The sequence below is a fragment of the Phocoena phocoena genome, chromosome 20 (assembly GCF_963924675.1).
Source record: "Phocoena phocoena chromosome 20, mPhoPho1.1, whole genome shotgun sequence".
NCBI lineage: Eukaryota > Metazoa > Chordata > Mammalia > Artiodactyla > Phocoenidae > Phocoena > Phocoena phocoena.
Window position 1 is genome coordinate 58,964,013 of NC_089238.1, and position 27,617 is coordinate 58,991,629.

General features: G+C 49.0%; 1 protein-coding gene across 1 annotated transcript; it reads right to left on the bottom strand.

Moving 5' to 3' along the window:
• Positions 1–191: 191 nt before the first annotated feature.
• On the bottom strand, positions 192–24,576 carry SLC22A31 (solute carrier family 22 member 31). The gene is given in 12 exon segments (XM_065898423.1): positions 192–421; positions 424–497; positions 867–978; positions 1,341–1,555; positions 1,671–1,772; positions 1,874–2,019; positions 2,203–2,246; positions 2,626–2,759; positions 2,849–2,952; positions 4,241–4,725; positions 4,846–4,986; positions 24,252–24,576. Coding segments are annotated over 12 exon segments (2,112 nt in total).
• Positions 24,577–27,617: the final 3,041 nt, after the last annotated feature.

Here is a 27,617-nt window from a genome sequence, read left to right on the forward strand (position 1 = left end):
GCCCCCTTCAGCCAAGGGTGCGGCCTGAGGGAAGAACCAGCGAGGGTGCCAAGTTCCACGGACGCCTTTATGCTACCCACGTGGAGGGGGAACCAGGGCCCCCGGCAAAGAGGCCCCCTTCCCCCCACCCTCCCGTTCCTTCCCGAGACCCGTCGGCCCGTACTGGCGGGTGGCGTGTCTCTGCAGCCTGGTCACCCCTCCCGGACCAGCTGTGTCCCGGCCCTGGGGAGGGAGGCTGGCAGCAGGGGCAGGTAGTCCTGGCGGGGGTGGCCCCAGAGGAGCGGGGAGCGGCGCAGGCGGTCGGCGTCCTGCAGCGACGGGGGCAGTGCGCGGCCACGGCTCTCGGGCAGCAGCAGGACGCGCAGCAGGGCGAGGACGGCCAAGGACGGGAAGGCCACGTGTTGCAGAAAGAAGCCATGCTGCCACGCGTGTCGGTGAGCAGGGCGGCCGCCTGGCCCAGGAACCCAGCTCCCAGCACCAGGCCCAGCCCGGCACCCCTGCAAGAGGGGGCGGTGGGACACGGCCCAGCGGGGCACCCAGCGCTCCTGGGGTGGATGGCCCTTAGCGGGCCCCAGGAAGACACCTGCAGAATCTTGGGGGGAAGCTGCCCTGGATCGAGCGTTGTCCTTTCCATTAGGAAACAAAGTCTATTTTTGCCCTGGAATCCGACCCTGTCTGGGGGCTCTCACTTCCGACCACCCACCGCTCCACTCCTGAGCTGATATGCAGACCCTTCTGCGGCCATTGTCCCCCTCGCCACCCAGGAAGAGACGCCTGAACTCTGGTCCCGATGGCATGGACCTGGGGTGTGGGAAGCGCGGGGCGCACAGGCAGGGCCCTGGCCTCCAACCCTGCATCCTTCTGACCTGCTCACCGTGGGGAAGACCTCGGCTGAAAAGAGGCTGCTGAGGGTGGACACTGCCTGAGAGGCCAGGAGCCCCAGGACAGAGACGGGCAGCAGCGTCCAGCCAGGCAGGTCTGGGGAGGAGGAGAGGCCCCACGCTGCCCACACTCCCTCCCTCCCCTCACCCGTGTCTCAGGGATCCGGGCCTCCCCAGCCTTCCACCTCTGCTCCTGCACTTGGGGTCAGGGGTTGCAGGCTGCCCCCCCGGCCACACCAAGCCCTTATATTAAGCCCCTTGACGTAGAATCCTTTTGGTCCTCACCTCTTTGGGCCTCAGTTTCCCCGGGTGCACACTGGGGAGGTGGGTGGGCAGAGAACAGCAGCGTCATGCGAATGCCTCATGCCCTGTGCCTGCCTCTCCGGGATCCCCACGACCACTGGGCAAACCCCCAGCCACACATGACAACCCTGCCAGCCTGCAGGGCCCCACACTCACACTGGGCCCCTGCAAGGAGCAGCAGGGGTGCCAGGCCCAGGACCAAGGTGCCCAGCAGCAGGACTGGGCGGCGCCCCCAGAGGTCTGCTGTCAGGAGCTGGAAGACGGTGGCCGCTGCCTCCAGGCTGGCCTCCAGGAAGTAGGGCCAACAGAAGGCGGGGTCATGCGTGGCCAGGTTGCGCAGGAAGCTGGCTCTGATACCCCCGCCGATCAGCCTGGGAGGCACGGCAAAGCTGCAGGCCCAGCCAGAGCCGTGGACTCTCACCCCATGGGGAAGGCCAAGATTCCTCCCTCCCCTTCGCCCACCCACACCCTCCCCTCCTCACGAACTGAAGCCCAGGAGAAGTCCGTTTCTCCAGGCGACGCGGGTATGCCAGAGTTCCAGGACCGAGTGGGGCCGGGGCTGGGGCTCCCTGCACACAGCACGTCCGGCTCTGTGGCCCCGGGGACATAATGGGGCATGAAGGAGGGGATGACACCTCTCCTCCCTCCTCCAGCACCCAGGCCTCCCTTCTCCCTGGCTGGTCCATTACCCGTAGCCAGGGAGCTCTCCTCCTCCGAGCTGTCTTTGGGGTCCACACCGCTGGCTTCCGCAAAGTGCCACAAGATCTTCCTGGCTCGGGCCGGCTGCCCTGTGGCCAGCAGCCAGCAGGGAGACTCGGGGAACAGGGCTGGAGACCTGCGGGTTTGGGGTGAGGATGCCAGGGGACCTCCCGGTAGAGAAGGACCCAGTGGCGAAGCATAGTGCATGGCTCTGTGTCCCTGGGTCCCTGGCCCGTGCCCATCTTCCTGCTGCTGCATGGAGATCAGAGGGAAGCAACGCACGTGGCCTCCACAGTGGATGTGAAACCCTCTCACTCACCCCCAAAACAGCAGCAGGAGTCCCGTGGCCAGGGCGCTCAGCCCCTGCAGAAGGTGCCAGTCCTCCAGGAGCAGGGCCAGGCCAGGCAGTGGCAGCATGCCCGCCACAGAGAAGAGGCCGCCCCCATGGAGAATGCCAGGTGGTGCGGGGCGTCACACAGCTCCAGGCCTGGGCAGACACAGACGGCCTGGGGCCCAGGCCTCTCGGGAGGGCTGCCCTGTCCAGGGCTGTGGTGATCAGTCGCTGGCCTGCCCAGGACCTGGACAGCTGAGGCACCCGGGCCTGCCCACAAAGAGCAGAGCCCACGGAGCAAACAGCTCCCCGCCCACCTTCTGGAGAAGGGCCCTCAACTGGAGCGCCAGAAAGGCACCCTCCAGCGGGTCAGAGGCCTAGTCTGAGTGGGCGCCCCCCAGAGCCCCCCACGGTACTCATGAGCCACATAGAGGGCTAGGGAGGCCCCTGCTGAGGCCCCCCCACGAAGCAGCTGCAAAACCAGCAGGTCGGGAAAGCCAGTGGCCAGCACCAGGGAGCCCACAAACACAGCCCGGCGGCCAAACCTAGTGGGCAGCAGGGGACACACGTGGATTTGGGTCAGGAGGGCTCAGGGGAGGGCTGCCAGGGCAGAAGGGCAGGGGCAGCGCCTCACCGGTCACAGCCTGAGCCCGGGAGGACACAGCCCAGCAACCAGCCCAGGAGGTAGTCCACCTGCTCCAGGGGCACCTTGCAGCCGTTCTCACACACGAGGTTCCACTGTAGGGGATACCAGTCACCTGTCAGCTAGCCAGGACCCCTACCCCCGCTGGAGTTCCCAGAATGTCACGCTGGAAGGGACCCTAGGTACCCTGTTCCGATTCCTCCCTGGAGACCAGAGGAAACAGGTACAGAGAGACCCAGGGACTGACTTGCTCAGGGTCACACGGCGTGGCCTCCAGACCCTGGTGGTCTTCACATGGCACTGGACAATTCCTGGTCTGAGCCCCCAGGGGGTAGAGGCCTGGGGTCCCCAGGACACCCGCATGGAGCCCCAAGTCTGGTTTCTCCTTTGCTCTGCACGGGGTTGCACCTGCCTTTCTCCGGCCATCACTCTGCTGCCAGCCTGGCCCCAGGGCCTCTCCTGCCCTTCCCCTGGCCTGTGCACCTCAAAAGCCACTCCCGGAACAGGCTGCAGGGCCACGCCCACTGGCTTTTCCCGGGCTACTCTGTGTCTTCTCCTCAAGCTAGACACACCCTTTTGGGTAACACTACGTCAGAGTTTTTATTTTAAAATCCGACTGCTTGTGAAAGCTGGTGGGCGAGGATCCATCACTACACCAAACAGGTGGCCAGAAGGGGGAAGCCCAGCCGGTTCAGGGCCCCAGGTGGGCCTGGCAGGGATGTGGCAACCCTGTCCAAGCTTCTACCCGGGGCCCTTCCTCCCAGGGGCAGGGGGTGGGGCTGCGGGCAGAGGCTGCCAAGAGGAAGGCAGGGTGGGCTGGCCTAGCCAGAGGAGGGGGAGGGAGGCCCCGTTACCCTCTCCGCTCCTGGAGCCCTGGGATGTGTCCTTGGCGTCCCTGCCCCTAGGCCAGCCTGCACACACCTTACAGGTGGGAGGTCTGCTCTTCAAAAACGGAAGTGACCCAGTCACTCTCTTGATTCAAAGTCTTGGGAGCCCAACCTGAACACCTGCATAGCCCAAAGCCACAGGTTGCTAGAATGTTCATGGCACCGAAGGGAACTCCAGGCCCTGCTGACCGCTGGGCACCTACCTGCTCAAACCTTCAGCTTACCGCCTCCCTCCCGGACTGCCTGCCCACCTTGGCAGCACCCAGCCTCGGACTCTGCCTTTAGGCCCGGCACCCTGCCTATGGACACCTGCTGCACCGTCAGACAGGAGCGGGCTGAGCCCCGCGCAATCGAAAGCCCCAGGGCCGAAGAGCGAGGCGGGACTGGAGGAGGGGGAACAGAGGAAGGGCGCTGAGGGCAGGGGGACGGAGGGAAGGGGAGACAGAGCAGGGAAGCAGAGGACGGGGCGGGGGACGGAGGGGCAGGTGCAGGAGACCTGGGTGACCGGGCTGCGCAGCAGGCCGGCGGCGGGCAGCGCGTAGCGCCAGCCGCGCGTGCAGGACCGCGTGCCGTTGGGGCGAACGCCGGGCGCGGGCTCGGGGTAGCTCAGCGGCAGGCAGGGGCCGGGGTCGAGCGCGGGGTCCGGACCGCAGTGGTTTGCGGGCAGCGCGGCGAGCAGCAGCTCCGAGCCCAGCGCCACGCACGGCAGACACGAGGCGGCGGCCAGCAGGCACCGGGACCGGCCGAAGCCTCCCGCCACGCGCAGCACGCGCGCCTCCAGGTGAGAGAGAGAGAGAGAGAGAGAGAGAGAGAGAGAGAGAGAGAGACGGTACCTGAGGGGCGGGGCCTGAGAGGGCGCGGCCCCATAGGGGCGGTGTCTGCGCGCTGGAGGCCGGCGAATCGGGACCTGGGCGGGGGCCGGAGAGCGGCGGTATCGGCTGGGTGGAGCCCCAGAAGGCAAAGCAGGCCGCCGGGCGGGGCCTGGGCCGAGGGGCGGGACGGAGGGGGTGTGGCCTGGAGCGGGCTGGGGGCGGGGCCATCGAGGGCCGGGCAGGTGAGGGGCCTGGCCGTGGACGCGGGGGCGTGGTCAGCGAGACGTACTAGCACGGAGCGTGGCCTGGGGCCGCGGCCTTCTGGGCGCTTGGGAGCGCGCGAGGTCCGAGCGGCGTCGGAGCCGGAAGGAGGTCGGGCCAGGCCTGCGTAGCGCGGGCCACCACTGCTCTCCGGCGGCCGGCCGCGGCGCTGCAGCCAGGGAGGGAGCGCCTCCGGCCGTCCAGCTCGGACCGTCCAGCTCGAACCCTAACCCGTCCAGCTCCCTTCGTCCTCCGGGGACCGTCCTGCGTGGCCACCGGTCTGCAGCCCCGGCGGAGCGTGGTGGCCGGAAAGGAGAGGCCCCACTCGGTGCTGCGCGTCCTCAGAAGTTTGAGGGTTATCGTAGGGTTATTCGGCAAAACGAGCTTCCAAGTTACTTTATCCCGCGCTGGTCCTCCTGTGAGCTTGGCTCGGAATACGCTGCACTTCGGCTTAGCCGACACCGTCACCCTGGAGGGTCTCCATCCCAGGAACAAGGTAAGTCGCGTTTTTCACTTTTCGTTTTCGCAGGGAGGAAAGTTAAAATAGGTCCTATAGATTATGCTTAATTGTTTTTAATTGAAGAAGAATTCACATAACATGAAACTAACCATTTAAGGTACCACCACCACCTTTATCAAGTTCCAGTATATTATCACCACCACGGAAGAAAACCTGGTACCCATTAAGTAATGATTAAGCGATCACTCCCTAGCCCTCCTTCTTCAGCCACCTGGCAACCACCAGCCATACAACACGTGGCCTTTGAGATCTGGCTTCTTTTACTTAGAATAATGTTTTCAAGGTTCACCCACATTGTAGCAGGTGTCAGGACTTCATTCTCTTTTATGGCTGAATAATGTTCCATTATACGTCACATTTTGCTTATCCATTCATCTGTTGATGGACGTTTAGGTTGCTTCCACTTCTTGCCTATTGTGACTTGTGTACAAGTGTTTGACTCCCTGTTTTCAGTTCTTTTGGGTGTACACCTAGGAGTGGAATTGCTGGGTCATGTGGTGAGTCTGTGTTTAATTTTTTGAGGACTCACCAAGCCGTTTTCCACAGTGGTTGCCTATTTTGCATTCCCACTAGCAATATATGAGGGTTCCAGTTTCTCCGCCTCCTCGCCAACACCTGTTTTCTCTTAAAAAAAAAAAAAAAAAAAAACAGAACTAGCCCCATCCTGGTTGGTGTGAAATATCTCACTGAGGTGTTTGTTTTTTGCCACGTGGGAAGGCTTGTGGGATTACAGTTCCCCTAACAGGGATCGAACCCGGGCCCTAGCAGTTGAAAGTTTACTTAGGTTTTGATTTGCATTTTCCTAATGGCTAGTGATGTTGGGCATCTTTCCATGTGCTTGTTGGATGTGTGTTTGTCTTTGGAGAAATCACTGTTGAAATCCTTTGCCCATTTTTTACTTGGGTTGCATGCCTTTTTGTTGTTCAGTTGTAAGAATTCTTTACGTATGCTGGATACTAGACAGCATTAGATACATGATGTGCAAATATTTTCTCCCGTCCTGTAGGTTGTCTTTTCACTTTCTTGATTGTGTCCTTTGATGCACAAAAGTTTTTAACGCTGATGAGTTTCAATTAATTTTTTCTTTACGCTCATGCTTGTAGTGTCATATGTAAGAAGCCATTACCAAAGTCAAGATCATGAAGATTTACACCTGTGTTTCCTTCTAATCGTTTTATAGTTTCAGCTCTTAGATTTAAGGCTTTGATCCAATTTGAGTTAATTTTTTTTTTTTTTTTTTGCGGTACGTGGGCCTCTCACCGCCGTGGCGTCTCCCGTTGCAGAGCACAGGCTCCGGACGCGCAGGCTCAGCGGCCATGGCTCACGGGCCCAGCCGCTCCGCGGCACGCGGGATCCTCCCGGACCAGGGCACAAACCTGCGTCCCCCACATCGGCAGACGGACTCTCAACCGCTGCGCCACCAGGGAAGCCCCTTGAGTTAATTTTTATATGGTATGTGATAAGGGTTCAACTTCATTGTTTTGCATGTGGATATGCAGATTTCCCAGCACCATTTGTTGAAAGGCCTATTCTTTCTGCATTGAATTGTGTTGGCACCCTTGATGAAACCAGTTGTATGGTTAATATCTGGACTCTCAATTTTATTCCAAGGATCCCTGTGTCTGACCTCATGCCAGAAGCATAATGTCTTGAGAACTGGAGCTGTGTAGTGTGTTTTGGAATTGAGAGGTGTGGGTCAAACAACTCTGTTCTTTTTAAGATTGTTTCGGCTATTTATTTTTCACTAGCAACTCCATATGAATTTTAGGATCACTTTTTCTATTTCTGCCAAAAAAGAATGTTGGGATTTTAGTAGGGCTTGTGTTGAATCTATAGAGTGCTTGGGGAATATTGCCATCTTAGCAATATTAAGTTTCACAGGGTGTCTTTCCATTTATTTAAGTCACCTTTAACGTCTTTCAGGAGGGTTTTGTGGTTTGGGGTATACAGATCTTGGACCTGATGGAATTTATTCCCAAGTATTTTATTATTTTTGATGCTGTTGTAAGTGAGGTTACCTTATAAATTTCCTTCTCAGATTGTTCATTGCTAGTGTATAGACGTACAAGTCGTTAAAAACTACTGGTCTGCTGTCCAACAATTCTGCTGGATTTCTGTATTAGGACTTTCTACACGTGACATCAAGTCATCTGCACATAGAGGTAGTTTTACTTCTTCCTAATTCGAATGCCTTTTCTTTCTTTCTCTGACTAGAGCTTTTACTATAATATGGAATAGAAGTGGTGAAAATGGACATCCTTGTCTTGTTCCAGATTTTAGAGGAAGAATTTTCAGTCTTTCATCACTGATTTTATATTAGCGTTGGGTATTTGGGATATTAGCTTGGGGCCTGCTGAGGTATTCTCCTTCTATTCCTTTTTTTTTTAAGATTTATTATTTATTTTTATTAATTTTTGGTTGCGTCTGTTCTTAGTTGCGGCACGTGGGATATTCGTTGAGGCATGCGGGATCTTTCATTGCGGTGCGCGGGCTTCTCTCTAGTTGTGCTGTGCGGATTTTGTCTCCTCTAGTTGTGGCGCCTGGGCACCAGGGTGCGTGGGCTCCACAGTTTGTGGCACGCAGGCTCTCTAGTTGAGGCGCTCGAGCTCAGTAGTGGTGGCGCGCGGGCTTAGCTGACCCGCAGCATGTGGGATATTAGTTCCGTGACTAAGGATCGAACCTGCGTCCCCTGCATTGGAAGGCAGATTCTTCACCACTGGACCACCAGGGAAGTCCCTACTCCTGGTTTTAAAATGTTTTATCGTGAAATGATGCTGAATTTCATCAAATGCTTTTTCTGCATTAATTGAGATGATCACGTGGTATTTTTTCCCTTCCTTCTATTCATGTGGTGTATTACATTGATTGATTTTTGTGTGTGGAACCACCCTTCTCATTCCTCAGATAAATCCCGCATGATCATGGTGTATAATCATTTCAATGTGCTGCTGGATTCAGCATGCTAGTATTTCCTTTCTTTTTAAAAAAATATTTTATTGATTTATAGCTGATTTACAATGTTGTGTTAGTTTTGGGTGTACAGCAGAGTGATTCAGTTATACGTATACACATATACACTCTTTTTCAAATTCTTTTCTCATAGAGATTATCACAGAATATTGAGTAGTGGTCCCTGTGCTATACAGTAGGTTCTTGTTGGTTATTTAATATACAGTAGTGTGTGTATGTTAACCCTAAGCTCCTGATTTATCCCCCCGCCCCGTTTCCCCTTTGGTAACCATAAATTTGTTTCCGATATCTGTAAGTCCATTTCTGTTTTGTAAATAAGTTCATTTGTATCATTTTTAAAAATTAGATTCCGCATACGAGTGATATTTGCTAGTATTTTCTTGAGGACATTTGCATCTATTCATAAGATACTGATCTGGGGCTTCCCTGGTGGCGCAGTGGTTGAGAGTCCACCTGCCGATGCAGGGGACACGGGTTCGTGCCCCGGTCCGGGAAGATCCCACATGCCGCGGAGCGGCTAGGCCCGTAAGCCATGGCCGCTGCGCCAGCACGTCCGGAGCCTGTGCTCCGCAACGAGAGAGGCCACGACAGTGAGAGGCCCGCATAACGCAAAAAAAAAAAAAAAAAAGATACTGATCTGTAGTTTTTTTCTTTGGTGTCTTTGTCTGACTTTGGAATCAGGATGATGCTATCCTCATAACTTAGGGCACGTCCAATAGGGTACACGTCCAATAACTTCAGAGGTGTTCCTTCCTCTTCTGCTTTTTTGCAAGGGTTTGGAGTGGATTAGTGTTAATTCCTTAATGTTTGGTGGAATTCAGCTGTGAAGCCATCTGTTCCTGGGCTTGCTTTCTTGGGATGTTTTTGATTACTGACTCAGTCTCTTTATTTCTTACAGATCTATTCTTATTTCTTCGTGGGTCAGTTTGGGTGATTTGTGTGTGTCTAGGTATTTGTCCATTTCATATAGGTTTTCTAATATACTGCCGTTGTTTATTGTAGAACCTTTCCTTATTTCTGCCAAACCCATAGTAATGTCCCCTTGTTCACTACTGATTATAGTAATTTGAGTCTTCTCTTTTTTCTTAGCCTCCATAAAGAATTGTCCACTTAACTGATCCTTTCAAAGAACCAGCTTGTTTTGCTGATTCTCTTATTTCGTGTATCTCCACTCCAATCTTTATCCTTTAAACTAAACCCAAAGCCTCACTTCTACTGCCTTTGGGTTTAGTTTTCTCTTCTCTTTCTTGTTCCTTAAGGTGTGAAGTTGGGTTATTGATTTCATTGCTTTTGTGTAGCAGGCATGTACATCTATAAGATTCCCTTGGAGTACTGTATTCCCTGCATCCTATAAGTTTTTCATTTTCTATAGTTTCCAAGAATTTCCAAAATTTCCTTAGCGATTTCTTCTTTGACTCATTGGTTATTTAAGAGTGTGTTCTTTAATTTCCACGTGTTTGGAATTTTCCACTTTCCTTTCTGTTACTGATTTCTAACTGCATTCCGATGTGGTCAGAGAAGATCATTTGTGTTATTTCAGTCTTTTCAAATTTACTGGGACTTGTTTCATGGCCTAGTGAGTTATCTGTTCTTGAGAATGTTCCATGTACACATGAGAAGAATGTTTATTCTGCTGTTGTTGGGTGAAATGTTCTGTGTATGTCTGTTAGATCTAACTAGTTTATAGTGTTCAAGTCCTCCATTTCCTTACTGAATTTCTGTCCAGTTGTTCCATCCATTATGAAAGTGGGGAATTGATGTTTCCAACTATTGTTATAGAACTATCTATTTCTCCCTTCAGTTCTGTCAGTTTTTAGATCATACGTTTTGGGGCTCTGTAATTTGGTGTGTATATGTTTATGATTTTTATATCTCCTTGATGGAGATATATATATATATAATCTTAAAAAATTAATATATAATGTTTTTCATTGATTCTTGTAACAAATCAATATATAATGTCTTTCACTGATTCTTGTAACAATTTTTAAATCATCAATATATAATGTCTTTTTAAAAATCAATGTATAGGGCTTCCCTGGTGGCACAGTGGTTGAGAGTCCGCCTGCCGATGCAGGGGACACGGGTTCGTGCCCTGGTCCGGGAAGATCCCACATGCCGCGGAGCGGCTGGGCCCGTGAGCCATGGCCGCCGAGCCTGCGCGTCCGGAGCCTGTGCTCCGCAACGGGAGAGGCCGCAACAGTGAGAGGCCCGCGTACCGCAAAAAAAAAAAAAAAAAAAAATTCAATATATAATGTCTTTCATTGATTCTTGTAACAATTTTTAAGTTACATTCTGTTTTGTCTGATAATAGTATAGCCACCCCAGCTCTCTTTTGGATTTACTTCTACATTTATTTGTTTTATGTATGTCTTCTGTGTGTGTGATTCTTTGTTGTTGTTGTTCCTTAGTTCTTCCATTACTGTCTGCTTTTGTATTTAGTTAATTTTTTTAAGTATACCATCTTGATTCCATTTTCTTTTTCCATATGCTTTTTAGTTATTTGTTTGTGGTTACCTTGGGGATTACAGTTAACATCTTATGACAACCTAGGTTAAACTTATTTAAATAATACCATTTAAAAACACCATTTTTGTATTATATAAATAATACCAATTAGTTTCAATAATATACAAATACCCTGCTCCTGTATATCTCTGTCCCTCCTTTATTTTTTAAATTATTTTTTAATTAATTAATTTATTTGTTTAATTTTGGCCGTGTTGGGTCTTTGTTGCTGTGTGCGGGCTTTCCTCTAGTTTCAGCGAGCAGGGGCTACTGTTCTTTGCGGTGCCTGGGCTTCTCATTTTCATGGCTTCTCTTGTTGCAGAACACGGGCTCTAGGTGCATGGGCTTCAGTAGTTGTGGCATGCAGGCTTTAGTAGTTGTGGCTTGCGGGCTCTAGAGCGCAGGCTTAGTAGTTGTGGTGCACGGGCTTAGTTGCTCCACGGCGTGTGGGATCTTCCTGGGCCAGGGATTGAACCCATGTCCCCTGCATTGGCAGACGGATTCTTAACTACTGCGCCACCAGGGAGGCCCCTCTGTCCCTCCTTTAGATTGTTATTTTCACAGATTACATCTTTATATATTGTGTTTAAAGATTTATAATGATTACTGTGTGCATTTGTCTATTAAATAATATTAGAAAAAGTGGAGTCATAAACCAAAGTTCAATAATAGTGGCTTTTATGCTTACCTATGTATTACCTTTACTATTTGCTATTGACTGAATTGTGTCCCCCAGAATTCATGTGTTGAAGCCCCAACCCGCAATGGGATGGTATTTGGAGACGGAGCCTTTGGGGGTGACTAGGTATTGAGGGTAGAGCTCTCAGGATGTGATTAGTGCTCTTAATAAGAAGAGACACGAGAGAGATCTCTTTCTCTCGCTCCACCATGTGAGGACACAACAAGAAATTGGCCTTTTGCAAGCCTGGACGAGGACCCTCACCGATCTGCCGGCACTTTGATCTCAGGCTTCCCAGCCTCCAGAACTGAGAGGAGTAAGTGTTGTTTAAGCCCCTCAGCCTGTGATAAAATGTTGCAGCATCCAAGTTGACTGAGACACTGGTGTTCCTTATCTTACTTATGGCTTTGAATCACAGTCTAGCATCCTTTCATTTCACCGTTAAGGACTCCTTTAACATTTCTGTAGAGCAGGTCTGGTGGCAGTGAACTATTCCAGCTTTTGTTTCTCTTTCATTCTTTTTTTTTTTTGGTTTATCGGTATATTTTTTGTTGAAGTGTAGTTGACTTACAGTGTTGTGTTAATTTCTGCTGTACGGCAAAGTGATTCAGTTATACATATATATATATATATATATATATATACACACATACACACATTTTAAAATATTCTTTTGCCCTGTGATTTATCACAGGATATTGAGTGTAGTTCTCTGTGCTATACAGTAGGACCATGTTGCTTATCTATTCCATATATAAAAGCCTACATCTGCTCACCCCAACCTCCCACTCCATCCCTCCCCTAAACCCCTCCCCTTTGGCAAACACCAGTCTGTTCTCTGTGTCCGTGATTCTTTCTGTTTCATAGATAGGTTCATTTGTGTCATATTTTAGATTCCATATATAAGTGATATCATACGGTATTTGTCTTTCTCTTTCTGATCTACTTCACTTAGTATGATAATCTTTAGTTGCATCCATGTTGCTGCAAATGGCATTATTTTGTTGCTTTTTTACAGCTGAGTAATATTCCATTGTATCTATATACCACATCTTCTGTTCATCTGTCGGTGGACCTTTTGGTTGTTTCTGTGTCTTGGCTATTGTAACTAGTGCTGCAGTGAACGTTGGGGTGCATGTATATTTTCAAATTATAGTTTTCTCTGGATATATGGCCAGGAGTGGGATTGCTGGATCATATGATAATTCTATTTTTAGTTTTGTGAGGAACCTCTGTACTGTTCTCCACAGTGGCTGCACCAACTTAACATTCCCACCAACAGTGTAGGAGGATTCACTTTCCTCCACACCGTCTCCAGCATTTGTTGTTTGTAGACTTTTTAATGATGGCCATTCTGACTGGTGTGAGGTGGTACCTTGTAGTTTTGATTTGCATTTCTGTTATCATTAGCAATGTTGAGCATCTTTTCTCGTGCCTGTTGGCTATCTGTATTTCTTCTTTGGAGAAATGTCTATTTAGGTCTTCTGCCCATTTTTCAATTGGGCTGTTTTGTTGTTGTTGTTGGGTTGTATGAGCTGTTTGTATCTTTTGTAAATGAAGCCCTTGGCGGTCACATCATTTGTAAATATTTTCACACATTCTGTAGGTGGTTTTTTTTGTTTTATCTATGGTTTCCTTTGCTGTACAAAAGCTTGTAAGTTTGTTGGGTCTCATTTGTTTATTTTTGTTTTTATTTCTATTGCCTCAGGAGACTGACTTAAGAAAACATTGGTACCATTTATGTCGGAGAACGTTTTGCCTGTGATCTCTTCTAGGAGCTTCGTGGTGTTAGGTCTTATGTTGAAGTCTTTAAGCCATTTCGAGTTCATTTTTGTGCGTGGTGTGAGGGTGTGTTCTAACTTCATTGATTTACACGCAGCTCTCCAACTTTCCCAACACCACTTGCCGAAGAGCCTGTCTTTTTCCCATTGCATATTCTTGCCTCTTTTGTCAAAGATTAATTGACTGTAGGTGTGTAGGTTTATTTCTGGGCTCTCTATTCTGTTCCCTTGACCCATATATCTGTTTTTGTGCCAATACCATGCTGTTTTGATTACTGTAGCTTTGTAGTATTGTCTGAAGTCTGGGAGGGTTATACCTCCTGCTTTGTTCTTTTCCTTCAGGATTGCTTTGGCAATTCTGGGACTTTTATAGTTGCGTGTGAATTTTAGGATTACCTGTTCTAGTTCTGTGAAACATGTCATGGGTAATTTGATAGGGATCACATTAAATCTGTAGATTGCTTTGGGTAGTATGACCATTTTAAGAATATTAATTCTTCCAGTCCAAGAGCATGGGATATCTTTCCATTTCTTTGAATCATCTTCAATTTCTTTTATTAATGTTTCATAGTTCTCAGTATATAAGTTTTTCACCTCCTTGGTCAGGTTTATTCCTAAGTATTTTGGTTTTGGAGGTGCTATTTTTAAAATAAATTTATTTTATTTATTTATTTTTGGCTGCCCTGGGTCTTTGTTGCTGCGCGCGGGCTTTCTCTAGTTGCAGTGAGCGGGGGCTACTCTTCATTGTGTTGCAAGTGCTTCTCATTGTGGTGGTTTCTCTTGTTGCGGAGCATGGGCTCTAGGTGCATGGGCTTCAGTAGTTGTGGCACGAGGGCTCAGTAGTTGTGGCTCACAGGCTTAGTTGCTCTGTGGCATGTGGGATCTTCCCAGGCCAGGGATCAAACCAGTGTACCCTGCATTGGCAGGCGGATTCTTAACCACTGCACCACCGGGGAAGTCCCTGGGGGTGAGATTTTAAATGTTTTTTTTTTTTTTTACATTCCCTTTCTGATATTTTATTGTTGGTGTAAAGAAATGCAACCAGGGCATCCCTGGTGGCGCAGTGGTTGAGAGTCCGCCTGCCGATGCAGGGGACACGGGTTCGTGTCCTGGTCCGGGAAGAGCCCACGTGCCACGGAGCAGCTGGGCCCCGTGAGCCATGGTCGCTGAGCCTGCGCGTCCAGAGCCTGTGCTCCGCAACGGGAGACGCCACAACAGTGAGAGGCCCGCGTAACGCAAAAAAAAAAAAAAAAAAAAAAAAAAGCAACCAATTTCTGTATGTAATCTTGTATCTTGGTACCTTGCTGAATTCATTTATTAGTTCTGGTAGTTTTTGTGTGGAGTCTGAAGGGTTTTCTATATATAGTATCCTATCACCTGCATATAATGACAATTTTACCTCTTCCTTTCCAATTTGAATATCTTCTGTTTCTTTTCTTATCTCATAACTGTGTCTAGGATTTCCAATACTATGTTGAATAGAAGAGGTGAGAGTGGGCATCCTTGTCTTGTTCCAGATTTTTGCAGGAAGGTTTTCAGCTTTTCACCATTGAGTATTATATTGGCTGTGGGTGGGACTTCCCTGGCGGTCCAGTGGTTAAGACTCTGCACTTCCAAGGCAGGGGGCATAGGCTCGATCCCTGACCGGGGAACTAAGATCCCACATGCTGCCTGGCGCAGCCAAAAAAAAAGAAAGTCATGATACATTGGTTGTGGGTTTGTCGTGAAGAGCTTTTATTATGTTATGTTCCTTTTTTACCCACTTTAGTGAGAGTTTTAATCATGAATGGATGCTGAATTTTGTCAAATGCTTTTTCTGCATCTATTGAGATGATCGTGTGGTTTTTGTCTTTTCTTTTATTTATGTGGTGTATCACATTGATTTGCACATGCTGAACCATCCTTGTGAACTTGCGATGAATCCCACTTGTTCTAGGTGTATCTGTTTTTATGTGTTGCTGGATTTGGTTTGCTAATATTTTGTTGAGAATTTTTGCATCTATATTCATCAGAGATATTGCCCTGTAATTTTCTTTTTTGGTGGTGTCTTTGTCTGGTTTTGGTATCAGGGTGATGGTGGCTTCATAGTATGTCTTTGGTAGTGTTCCCTTCTCTTCCATTTCTTTTGGAAGACCTGGAGAAGGATCAGTAGAAGCTCTTTTTTATATATTTAGTAGAATTCACCTGGGGAGCCATCTGGTCCTGGACTTGTGTTTGTAGGGAGTTTTTAATTCTGATTTTTATTTATTTTGTTTATTTGGTTGCACCGGGTCTAAGTTGTGGCACATGGGCTCCTTGGTTGCAGCACATGGGCTCCTTAGTTGTGGCAGGGAGGCTCCTTAGTTGCAGCTCAAGGGCTCCTTAGTTGCAGCTCTTCAGCTCCTTAGTTGCAGCACACGGGCTCTCTAGTTGCGGCATGTGAACTCTTAGTTGCAGCATGCATGTGAGCTGTAGTTCCTGGACCAGGAATTGAACCCAGACCCCCTGCATTGGGAGTGTGGAGTCTTAACCACTGCACCACCAGGAAAGTCCCTGTAGGGAGTTTTTTAAAATTACAGATTCTAGGGAATTCCCTAGTGGTCCAGTGGTTAGGATTCCATGCATCCACCACAGGGGGCATGGGTTCCGTCCCTGGTTGGGGAACTAAGATCCTGTATGCTGCATGGTGAGGCCAATAAAGAAAGAAAGAAAGAAAGAAAGGGAAGAAAATTACAGATTCTGTTTCTCTTTTAGTGATCAGTCTGTTCACATTCTCTGTTTCTTCTTGATGCAATTTTGGTGGGCTGTATGTTTCTAGAAACTCGTCCATTTTTTCTAGGTTGTCAAATTTGTTGGCATATAATTGTTCATAGTATTCCCTTATGGTTTTTTGTGTTTCTGCAGTATCAGTTATGTTTCCTTTTTCATTTCTTATTTTGTTTATTTGGGTTCTCTCTCTTTTCTTTTTGGTGAGCCTGGCCAGAGGTTTGTCAATCTTGTTTATCCTCACAAAGAACCAGCTCTTGATTTTTTTGATTTTTTTTTCTATTGTTTTTTAAATCTCTATTTTATTTATTTCCTCTCTGATCTTTATTATTTCCTTTCTTCTGCTAAATTTAGGTATGTTTGTTCTTCTGTTTCTAATTCTTTTAAGTGGTAGGTTAGGTTATTTGAGTTTTCTTGTTTTTTGAGGAAGGCTTGTATTGCTATGAACTTCCCTCTAAGAACTGCGTTTGCTGCATCCTACAGATTTTGTATGGTTGTGTTTTCATTGTCATTTGTCTCAAGATATTTTTTAATTTCCTCTTTGATTTCATCATTGACCTGTTGGTTTTTTAGTAACATGTTTTTTAATCTCCATGTAATCATTATTTTCTCATTTCTTTTTCTGTGGTTAATTTCTAGTTTCATGATGTTGTGGTCAGAAAAAATGATTCTGATAATTTCCATAGTCTTAAATTTGTTGAGGCTTGATTTGTACCCTAGTGTGTGGTAATGTTCTATATGCATTTGAAAAACATATGTATTCTGGTTTTTTTGGATGTAATGTCAGTTAAGTGTAACTGCTCTCTTGTATCATTGGGGATCTCTGTTGCCTTATTGGTTCTTTATCTAGAGGCCCTGAGTGAGGTGTTAAAGTCTCCTACTACTACTATTACTTTATTCCTGTCAATTCCTGTCTTTATGTCTGATATTTGTTTTATGTATTTGAGTGCTCCTATATAAGGAGCATATATGTTGACGAGTGTAATAGCCTCTCCTTGTGTTCATCCTTTATTAGTATATAGCGTCCTTCTTTATCTTCCTTTATGGCTTTTGTTTTGAAGTCTATTTTGTCTGATATGAGTATTGCGACCCCCACTTTCTCGTCATTTGTTTGCATGAAATATCCTTTTCCATCCCCTCACTTTCACTCTGTGTGTGTCCTTTGCCCTAAAGTGGGTCTCCTGTAGGCAACACATTGTAGGCTCTTGTTTTGTTTTGTTTTTATCCAATCTGCCACTCTGTGTCTTTTGATTTGTCATGTAGTCCATTGACATTTAAGGAGATTATTGACAGATATGTATTTATTGCCATTTTAAACCTTGTTTTCCCATTGATTTTATATTTCGTGTTTGTCTCTTTCTTTTTGTGATTTGATGCTTTTCTTTTGTATTATACTTGTGCTCTCTGCTTTTTGGTTTTTCTGAATCTATTGCATGTTTTTGGTTTGTGGTTACCTTGTTTTTCAGGTATGGTAACCCCTTCCTGTATCTCCTTGCCTTAGACGGGTAGCCAGGATTCTGACCAGGGTTCTTAGCCTGCGTAACCAATAGAAATTGACGTGAGGCTAGACAAGAAAGTCAGCAAGGCTTTACTGGGGCCCTGCACCGGCTGCAGGGGGGAGTGAGAACAAGTAACAGGTTCCCTTTCTCACTCCCTAAGGGGGGTGCGAGCCGGCTCCTTATATGGGGTGAGGGCAGGGGTGTGTCCAGGGGTCGGGCTGGAGGGGTGGCTTAGGTGATTTGCCCACTTCTTTGTGGTGTTGAGTGCAGGGGGGCATGCATAGTACCAGGCTTTTTTTGCTCCTGACACCCAGTTTTCCTCCCGGCTCTTCAGAAATGGCAGTTGGGGTTGGGTTTTTTTGTCTTTTATATCTTTTGGGTCCAGAATTCGCCCCAACTGCACATGCATGCAGTTATTTTTAGTCCCATATAGTTTCTTTGTATTCTGTAGCTTGAGGAGAGGTATGTCTAGGTGCAAGCACTGCAGCAAAGGGTCCCAGGTCCCAGGCCTGTCTCATTCCTCCCAAGAGACTCTACACCCTTATTCTTTTTTTTTTGTTTTTTGCGGTACGCGGGCCTCTCACTGTTGTGGCCTCTCCCGTTGAGCAGCACGGGCTCCGGACGCGCAGGCTCGGCGGCCATGGCTCAGGGGCCCAGCCACTCCACGGCATGTGGGATCTTCCCGGACCGGGGCACGAGCCCGTGTCCCCTGCATCGGCAGGCGGACTCTCAACCACTGCGCCACCAGGGAAGCCCATACACCCTTATTCTTAAGGAGTAAGGGCCTGAATGTCTCTTCTTCTAAATTTCTTCCTGCTGGACAGGCGCCACAGAGCGTAGCCTACCCTAGAGGTGTCAAAGTCCCTCGCTGAATGTCCCAAGGACCTGTAGGGACCTAGGCCACCCTCTGCTGGAATGGGCTGAATTCCTTGAGCCATCGTGAGCCTCACTTGAAACTGTTGGAGCCTAGAAGACACAAACTTAACCAGAAGGTTAAACAAACAAGGGCTTAAAAGGAGAACAGTAGCCATTAAAGGGCCTGGAAAGGGTAGGACCCAGGTTAACTTCGGGAGGGCTTCCTTAAGTGTTGACCAGACAGCGGTGATGGTGCCCCTGCCAAGAAGCCATTCTGCTTGGGTATGTATTTTTGTTAATCTCGGGATTAAAGTTTAACATGTTTCTCTATTTATAGAATGGAAGGTCTGGACCTGTTGGTCCCAGGTCTCCTTCCTGGGCCGCAAAGTCTTGGTCACAGTTTCACAGCAGTGGGGAAGACAGTAGAGCACTAGAGGAGATATAGCATAAATCAGCATGACTGCAAGGGGTTATGAGAAAATGAAAACCTCCTACTGGAAAGCTTTTTATACCTCGTGGGATCCAAGAGAACGATCTAGAGAACCAGTTTTCAGTTTCCCCGCCCATATTAAATAGCGAGGATTGTTGGTTAACTGTCTGCTGAAGACACGTGGCTTGTTGTCGAATTTTCTCAGCGTTGGTTTCTACCTGGGAAGAGGTGTTGACATATGTGCCACAAGAAGTACTGCGAATGGGGACTGCCCTGGTGGTGCAGTGGTTAAAAATCCACCTGCCAGTGCAGGGGACACGGGTTTGAGGCCTGGTCCGGGAAGATCCCACATGCTGTGGAGCAACTAAGCCCGTGCGCCACAACTACTAAGCCTGCGCTCTAGAGCCCGCAAGCCGCAACTACTGAAGCTCGCGCACCACAACTACTGAGCCCGCGTGCCTAGAGCCCGTGTTCCACAACAGAAGCCACCGCAATGAGAAGCCCGCGCACCGCAACGAAGAGTAGCCTCTGCTAGACACAACTAGAGAAAGCCCGCGTGCAGCAACGAAGACCCATAGCAGCCAAAATTAATTAATTAAAAATAAATAAAAGAAGTATTGGGAGTGGCGCAAACCCCTCCTTGTTCTGCTAATAGATAATGCAGGGCCAGTCGGTTGTCGAGTACCACCTTGGCCAAGGAATCTAGAGACTCCTGTTGTAAAGTAGTAAGAGATTTAGCAGTCTCATTGGCTAGGGTGGTGAGGGTGTGAGACAAGTTCCAAAGGACATGTTGGTGGGCAGCCCCCCCCCCCCATGGTAGCAATGTGTACCCGAAGAAATAGGTATCTCCATCTGGGATGTTTCCGGGTAAAAATGTCGAGTTAATTGGGTGCACAGTTTTAATGAACTAGCCCAATGCTTGGGCTCCTTTAAGGAAAGAATCAAGAAAGGGAAGGGGTAATTAAAGTTCCCAGCATACGTTGCGTGGGTGTGGAATAATCGTGTTAGGCGCTTAGTAGCCCACAGTTGTTTGTCTACCTGGCACACAAAAACGTGTCCTGGCGGGGCACAGTAGACCAGCGGGCCCAAGGTTTTAAGTCCCAGCCATCTAACCCTATTGTGGCAATACGCTCCCGCATACACCCCACACGGTCCATCCGTGTCCGGTGTGTCCGTGTCCCCTCCCTCCGTCAGGGAGCGCGTTGGGGTTTGAGCGCAAATGGAGCTCCGGCTTGGGAGGGGCCGCAGTAACATGTCGGGGTGCTGTAATGCCAGTTCTTCATCCCCACATTTTGATTTCATACTTCCCTTCTCTTGCTAAGGGAAGAGTTAAGCAAGAGGTAGTAGAATTTTCTTCAGCAGGGACGAGAACAAGTCTGACTGTGTGCATCACCGCACCGACTCTTGGGTTTCCAGTGGAAAACCATTTTCCCTCAGGAACTTGGCTAAAATCTTTTACAGGATGGACAGAGGGGTCTCTGTGGTCAATGATAGACTTAGCTCGAGGCAAGCAAACCCAGCGAGTGGAAGAAGTGCGAGTCTGAGCAGTGCGAACCAGGGGATCATCCGTCCGTCCTGCAGATGAGGGAGAGAAGCAGGGAAGGCGAGAGTAGCTAATAGCTTCATAGTTGCACCAATCAGAGGTCTGATCTTCAGAGATAACCAGACAGCAGGTAGCAAAACAGTGTTAAGAGAAATGCTATAGTGACTTAAAACCCAGGGGTAAGTGTGGGGCGCTGAGGTTTTAAGGTGACTCACATTAAACCACCCAGCATGGACAAAGAAGTTGCCTCTGGGGTATGGGTGCCGGACTGTAGTGACACTCGTGGAAACTTCCGAGAGCAAGGAGGACGGTAATTACCCAAACCCGCCAGAGCCTGTTAATTCTTTTGTGAGTGGGCTGGAGTATTGGCAGGCAGAAAAGAAAATAGTGCTTATGGGCGCCCAGCCTTGGGTTTGTGAGGTTTCTTTGTCCTTTTTCCCGAAGAAGAGCTTCAGGCCTTGAAGAGCTTCGCTTGTCCACCTGGGTTTTTCAAGTTGCCCAGGGTCCTCTGTGTCTTGTGAGGACGCAGAGGGGGGGCAGGTTGGTAGGGACAGCTGGGACGTGTGCCTTTGGGTTCCTGGGACATACTGGTGGAGACAGGTTTAGGCCTGGACACGTGTACCCAGCTCGTGAGTCCCTGGAGTTTAGGTGCTCCAGGGTACTCAGCAGACTTGGTAGGGGCCCCTCCATTTCGGGAGCAGCTGGTCGCCAGGGGACTCGTCTTTCCAGCTCTTGAAGCGCACCCAGTCCCCAGGTTTACAGTGGAGTGACTGGGGTTGTTACCTGGGCAGGCCTGGACTCTTGCCACGTTCCTGTATAGCCCTCGGGATTAGGCCTAGGTTCGTAATGTATTCACGATGGGCTTGGGTTTCCAGGTCAGTCAGCACGTCCAGAGTGAGAAATGGCCTTCCGTATGTCATTTCGAAGGGATTCAACTTAGTAGTTGTTTCAGGGGCTGCCCTGACGCTTAAGAGATCTATTGGCAGCAGACGATAACTACTCACGTTTCCTGACAGTTTGCTCAAGGTTTTCTTTAGGGTGTGACTGGCCTGGTCCGTTTTTCCTGAGGACTGAGGTCTCCAGGACGAATGGAAGTGGTATTTAATTCCTAAAGCCTGCAGGAACTGTTGAGTGACCTTTGCTACAAGTGAAGGTCCATCGTCGCTCTGGAGATGGCGGGGCAACCTGAACCTTTGAATAATTTCTTTTAAAAGCACCTTAGCCACTTCAGTCGCCTTTTCTGTCCTAGTGGGAAAGCCCTCTATCCATCCAGTGAAAGTATTTACAAAGGCTAGTAAGTATTTGAAGCCCTGGAAAGAGGGCATCTGAGTGATATCTACTTGCCAGTCCTCTCCTGGGTAAGTCCCACGTCACTGGACTGGGCTAGCAAGAAGGGGAGGCTTGAGGTTGCCCCCTGCATTTTGGGTGTCACAAAGGGCACAGGCTTGAGTAACTCTTGTAATTGTCTCTGGGAGCCGTTTTCCTGTAAAAAGCTGGAAAACGATTGTAGACATTGCATCCCTCCCCAGATAGAGAGAATCATGTAGCCCTTTAATAATTTTCCATTGGTCAGAGAGACTTATGAGCAGTTTCGGGTCTATGTGCCACCAGCCATCCGTTCCCTTAGTTCCCCCTCTGTTTCGTGCCCAGTTCTCTTTGGAAGTCGAGTACCTGGGCGTAACGTTAGAAGAGGTAGGTATGCGACTAATGCCGTTTCTGGGGTGGGCGTCAGGGCCGCTCTTTGCCTCCCGGTCTGCCCTGTTGTCCCCTCAGGTAATTTGAGAATCTTCCTTTTGGCCCCACGGCAGTGGATGAGTGCTACTAGTTTTGGTCTCTGAACCACTTCTGTGACGTGTGAAATCTCAGCCATGTTTTACAGGGGAATTCACTGCATTCGAAAGTCCTCTTTCTTTCCAGATGGCCGCGTGGGCGTGTAAAATCAGGAAGGCGTATTTGACGTCTGTATATGTTTATACTTTTTCCTTCCCCCAAGCTCAAGGCTCAGGCTAGGGCTGTTAGTCGAGGTCTCTGGGCTCAAGTGTTAGGTGGCAAAGGTTTTCTTCTGTGGCACCATGAGTGCTCACGACAGCGCACCGCCCTCCTGCCTCCATCTTTAAGACACTACTGCTGTCAGTTACCATTCTTCCTCAGGGCTTTCTGTAGCCTGGTCTGTCAGGTCAGGCCTACAGGCATGAACCTGGTCGAGGGTTTCACGGCGGGAACGTGTTAGTTCTGGGCCTTCAGCAGGCATCCGTGTAGCCGGGTTGAGGGCGCAGCTGGTTTTGAGGGTTACCTCTGCGGAGTCAAGGAGTAAAGCCTGGTACTTAGTAAGGCGGCCTCCAGTTAGCCAGTGGTGGCCTTTTATCTGCAGAATCCCTTGCACTTGTTAAGGGCTCTGGACTTCCAGTGGCTGTCCAAAGGTGAGCTTGTCAACTTCTTCCACTAATAAAGCAGGGGCAGCTACCCTCCCCCAGAGGCAGCCAGGCCAGCCTCGGGCCACGGAGTCTGGTGGTTTGGAAAAATAGCCTATAGGCGGAGAAACTTCTCTTAGCTTTGTCCAAGGACCCCCAGAGTCGTCCCCTGCTTTTCAGCTACGTACAAGATAAATGGTTTTATTTTCAACTGGGGAGACCAGGGCAGGATCACTGGTGAGGGCCTGTCTGATATTATTAAAAGCCCTTTCTTGTTCCCCTGTCCAAAGTAATGGTTCTGTATCTGGGCCTTTAGTGGCTTCATACAGGGGCTTAGCCATTAGCCTGAATTCTGCAAAATCTGGCCATGCCTAAGAAAGTAGGAAGATTTTTTTTTTTTTTTTTGTCTTTGGGGTGCTCAGACCTAAGGTAGCTTGTTTTCTATCTGGAGATAACTGTCTACTTCCGGCGTTTCTGATATATCCCAGGTATTTAACCTGTTCCTTTGAGATTAGTGCCTCTTTCTGGGAGTCCCTGTAGCCCTGGGCCCCAAGGAAATTAAGGGCTTCAATGGTATTTTGATCTGAGGGCTCCATGGTGGGACTACGTATTAATATATCATCCCCATACTGTAGAATGGCCCCCTTTTTTTAGGTGTATTTCCCTTAGTTCTTTTTCTAGGGCCTGGGAGAACAAGTGTGGGCTGTCCCGAAACCCCCCAGGCAGTACTCTCCAGGTACATTGTTGCATTTGGCCTGAGTGGGAATTAGTTCACTTCAAGGCCGACAGGTACTGAGATGAGGGATGAACTGGGATACAAAAGAAGGCATCCTTGAGGTCAAGCCCAGTAGACCATTTGGCATCTCCAGGAACCTGGCCATGAGGAGATGTGTGGGGACTGCCTCGGTTACTGATCTAAGGTCTGTACCGTTCGATATTCCCCATTTGGTTTAACAACCGCATGAAGGCTGACAGGGCACTTAGAGGCCACGTTTGAAGCATTTATGAGGGGCTGCAAACGTTTCCTTGCTCCCAGCTTTATGGCGTGCCGTCTCTTGTTAGGATAAGTGACTTTTGGCTTAAGGCTGATTTTCACAGGTTGGGCACGTGCAGCCTTCCCAGGGATTCCTTTGTCCCAAACTGCAGGGTTTACTGCGTGTAGAATACGGTTGGGAATAGGCCCTTGTTCTTCCGGCTGATTTGTTTTAGAGTCAAGAAAAGGGGCTGCTTGGGGCCCCCTAACTGTAATACGGCCCTGAGGGAGCCCTGAAGGTCTCTCCCCAGTAGTGGGGTAAGACACTCAGTCACAACTGAAAAGCCACGTGAGATCAAACCCTGTTCAAATTGAGAAGCGAGAGGCCCAGTGAAGAAGCGGGTGTGAGGCTTTCCACTGACACCAGTCACTGCGCAGCTTTTGGAGGAAGGAGGTCCAGGGTGAGAGATCAGGACAGAGTAAGTGGCTCCTGTATCAATTGAAAAATTGATTTTCTTACCTGGCTCCTTGATGGAGATAGACATCTTGTTGCGGGAGCCGCCGGAATCCCCAGGCCTCCTCAGTCGTCCAGCATGGCCGTCTCGGGGGCGGGAGCCCCCCTTCCCCTTCGGGACTGGGGGCAGTCCCACTTCCAATGACGTGTTCGTTTGCAGACCGGGCATGGACCAGGGGGTTCTTTTTGGCACTTTTGGGCCCAGTGGCTGGTTGACTTGCACCTGAAGCATTCCCCCTTGCTGGTTTGTACCTCTGGGCGGGTGGTGAAGCTTCCTTGGCCCCCTTGGGTTGTCCCGAGGTCGCAAGGCGTGGCCGACAGCTGTGGCCATCAGTTCAGCTTGAGCGCTGGCCTGTTTTCACGTCGTGTTCTCTCTTCCTCCTCAGCTTGACCTCGATTATTAAATACCCCAAAGGCCACCTCTAGGGGTTAGGACATAGGTGTTGGTGGGCCTAATTGTAATTTGGGGGGTTTCCGCCTACTATCAGGGGCGGATTCGCTGATAAAATGTTGCCCCAGAAGGGGTTTACCCTTGGCAGTGGAGGGATCAATGTTAGTAGATTTTCTAAAAGCCTCCACAAGCCGTCCCTGAAAGAGAGGGCTGGGTGTTCCTTTTCTTCCTGAGTCACTCCTTTAAGCTTTTCATAGTTAACTGGCTTTGTGATGCACTTTTTCATCCCTTCTGCTATACACTGGATCATGTGCTTCCTGGCTTCTGCTCCCTCACGGGAATTATAATTTCAGCGGGGCTCCTGATTTGGGACTGTGTCTCCACCCATAACAAAATGTTCAGGTTGGTCCCTGGCAAGCTGGTCAGCGGGTCCCTGGGCTGCCCCCCAATTCTCTGTTTCTCCTCAGGGGTACAGCAAATAGACAGGACTATTTGGACATCCTTCCAAGTTGAATCAAAGGCCAGAGTTAGGGCCTGAAACCCTTCAGCAGACTTCCTAGGGTCTTCCGGAACCCAGCCCAGTCTCTGTTTGCGTTGGGCTAAGTTGGTTAAAGAGAAGGGCACAAGCACCCTGATTGTCCCTTTGCCATTTGCCACGTCCCTAAGAGGGCCTAATTCCCTGATCCTGGGTGATAGGAGGCTCCACTGCCAGTTACCCCGGAGGGACAGAGTCTCTCCCTCCCGGGGTAACGGAGGGTATAAAGAAACGTAGGGAGTGTAGATTGGTCAGAGGTATCTGAAGAAGGAGGTGCCTCTGGAGACCTGGTTTCCCCCCTGAGAACTGGGGAAGGTTAAAAGGGGATCATCTGAACTGTCGGAAGTGTTTTCTGACTCCCCTGGCTTTTGATTACGGAGCAGTGTAGAGCGGGGTTTTGGTAAAGGACCATGAAGGCTTGAAGATAGGGAACCCCAGTCCATTTTCCCATCTTGCGACAGTAAAGATCCAGTTGCAAGATGGTACTGTAATTTAGAGACCCGTTTGCAGGCCATTTTGCTGCATCCCCCAACCTGTGTAAAGGCCAGGCAGTGTTACAGGAAAGTTCAAGTTTTTCCCTTTTCAGCCCATTTATTTTAAAAAATTTCCAGTTTTTAAGGATACATTCCAGAGGTGTTTCTTCTGGCTTAGAGGATCCTCCCGTGTGGAGGAACCTGCAACTTGGAAAGAGTGCTCCTAGAAATAAAGTCCACCGCCTCAGAGACATTTACGAGGAGGCTTTTGTCGGAAGGGGGTCGGAGTGTCCTCCAAATTCCCTCCTGACTTAATGGGATTTTGAGCATCCTGTACTCTCCCATTGCCTAACCAGATGTCTCTGGTCAACCCCGTCCCTCGCTCGAGGGGTCCCCAGTCAGGGATGTTTGAACCAGTGTCAGGGCGTTGCCAGGACTCTCCTTGAGGGGGATCTGTGGTCTGTAAAGTTTCCCTGTGCCGGGGTGTATTCCTCGAGACTGAGCATCTATAAAGCCTAGGATGTGGGCTGCTTGGAAGTGGCCAGTCCAATAGGTAGTCTGTAACAGTGTATGGGCTGCCAAGGCCTGGAGTGAAGGGGGTCCTAGAGGTACAGAGAGGAACTCCTGGGGGAATTGGAGTTGGGAGCAATGGAAGATGACACAGCGGTCAGGACCTGAGGGCCTAGAAGTGGGCGTATTCCCACTGGGGATTTTTTGGACATAGAGTAAGGTGAGAGACTAGACAGTGGAAGAACCCCAAACCCTTTTCCCTACCTCTTTGGTGTCTGTGATAAAACTGGGGAGAGCCTGATGGTTCCATCTGACACAGGCAACAGCGAGTTTGGACAGTGTCTCCCATGTAATTTAACATACGAACCCAGTTAGTTTAGGGTCTTTCTTTGGGGTGCTCCAGGGGCCCTTGGAAGCACCCCAACGTTAGCTGGAGATCAAAAGAACTTTAGTTAGAATTTGATATTTGGGAAGTCTGTCAAAAGTTTTAAAACACCTGGTCAGACAGAATCACAGGTCGCTGTGAAACAATTGTTCCTTGCGCCAAGTAAGGTGAAAAAGAGATTCCAGACGTTAATACAGATCCCTTAAAGGCACAGAAACTCACACGATCTGTTATCAAAAGCAGCATTCCAGGAAAATTTTGTTCTGAGGGAGAGGAACCAAATCCAGTCTCATGTCAGCCTACTCATAAAACCCATTTACCTAAAGAAACTTAATCCAACCTTAGAAAATCCCAACCACATACAAAAGTCTTTTCCCAGTGGTCCTTTTCTGCAAACCTCCTGCAACTTTCTGTAACCATAATTTGTCCCTTATTTTCTTTCCATTCAGAAATAACCAGTTTTAGGACAAAAATCATCCCTTTTTCCTTTCAACAAAATATATTTCCATTCCTCATACCTTTTCTGGACACACATGTGCTACTTCCCTTATGCAACTGTGGACTGTCTTCTACACTGGCATTCTACAGATTGGTAGAGAACATCTCAAGGTGGCACCAAACATCTTTGGTTTCTTGCTCACAAGAAGACAAAAGTGGGTAAATTTAGACCCGTTTAGCAATTAATGTTCCAATACTTCATCTTATTTGAAACGGCCTGAATAGTCAGGGAATTCCTGTCGTTTAACTTAATTTAGTTTCAAGTTACCAGCATTTGGAGGGACTGTTCTATTGTTTATTTATTCATTTAGGCTGTGCTGGGTCTCAGTTTCGTCATGCAGGATCTTTTTTTAGTCGTGGCGTGCAGACTTCTTAGTTGAGGCATGCACGTGGGATCTAGTGCCCCGACCAGGGATGGAACCCAGGCCCTCTGCACTGGGAGCGTGGAGTCTTGCCCAGTGGACCACCAGGGAAGTCCCTGGAGGGATTATCTAGATGGACACTTCCAAAACATAATTATTCCTATAGTGTTTACCAAAAAGCACTCATCTCAGTTACATTTAGTTAAAAATTTAATTGT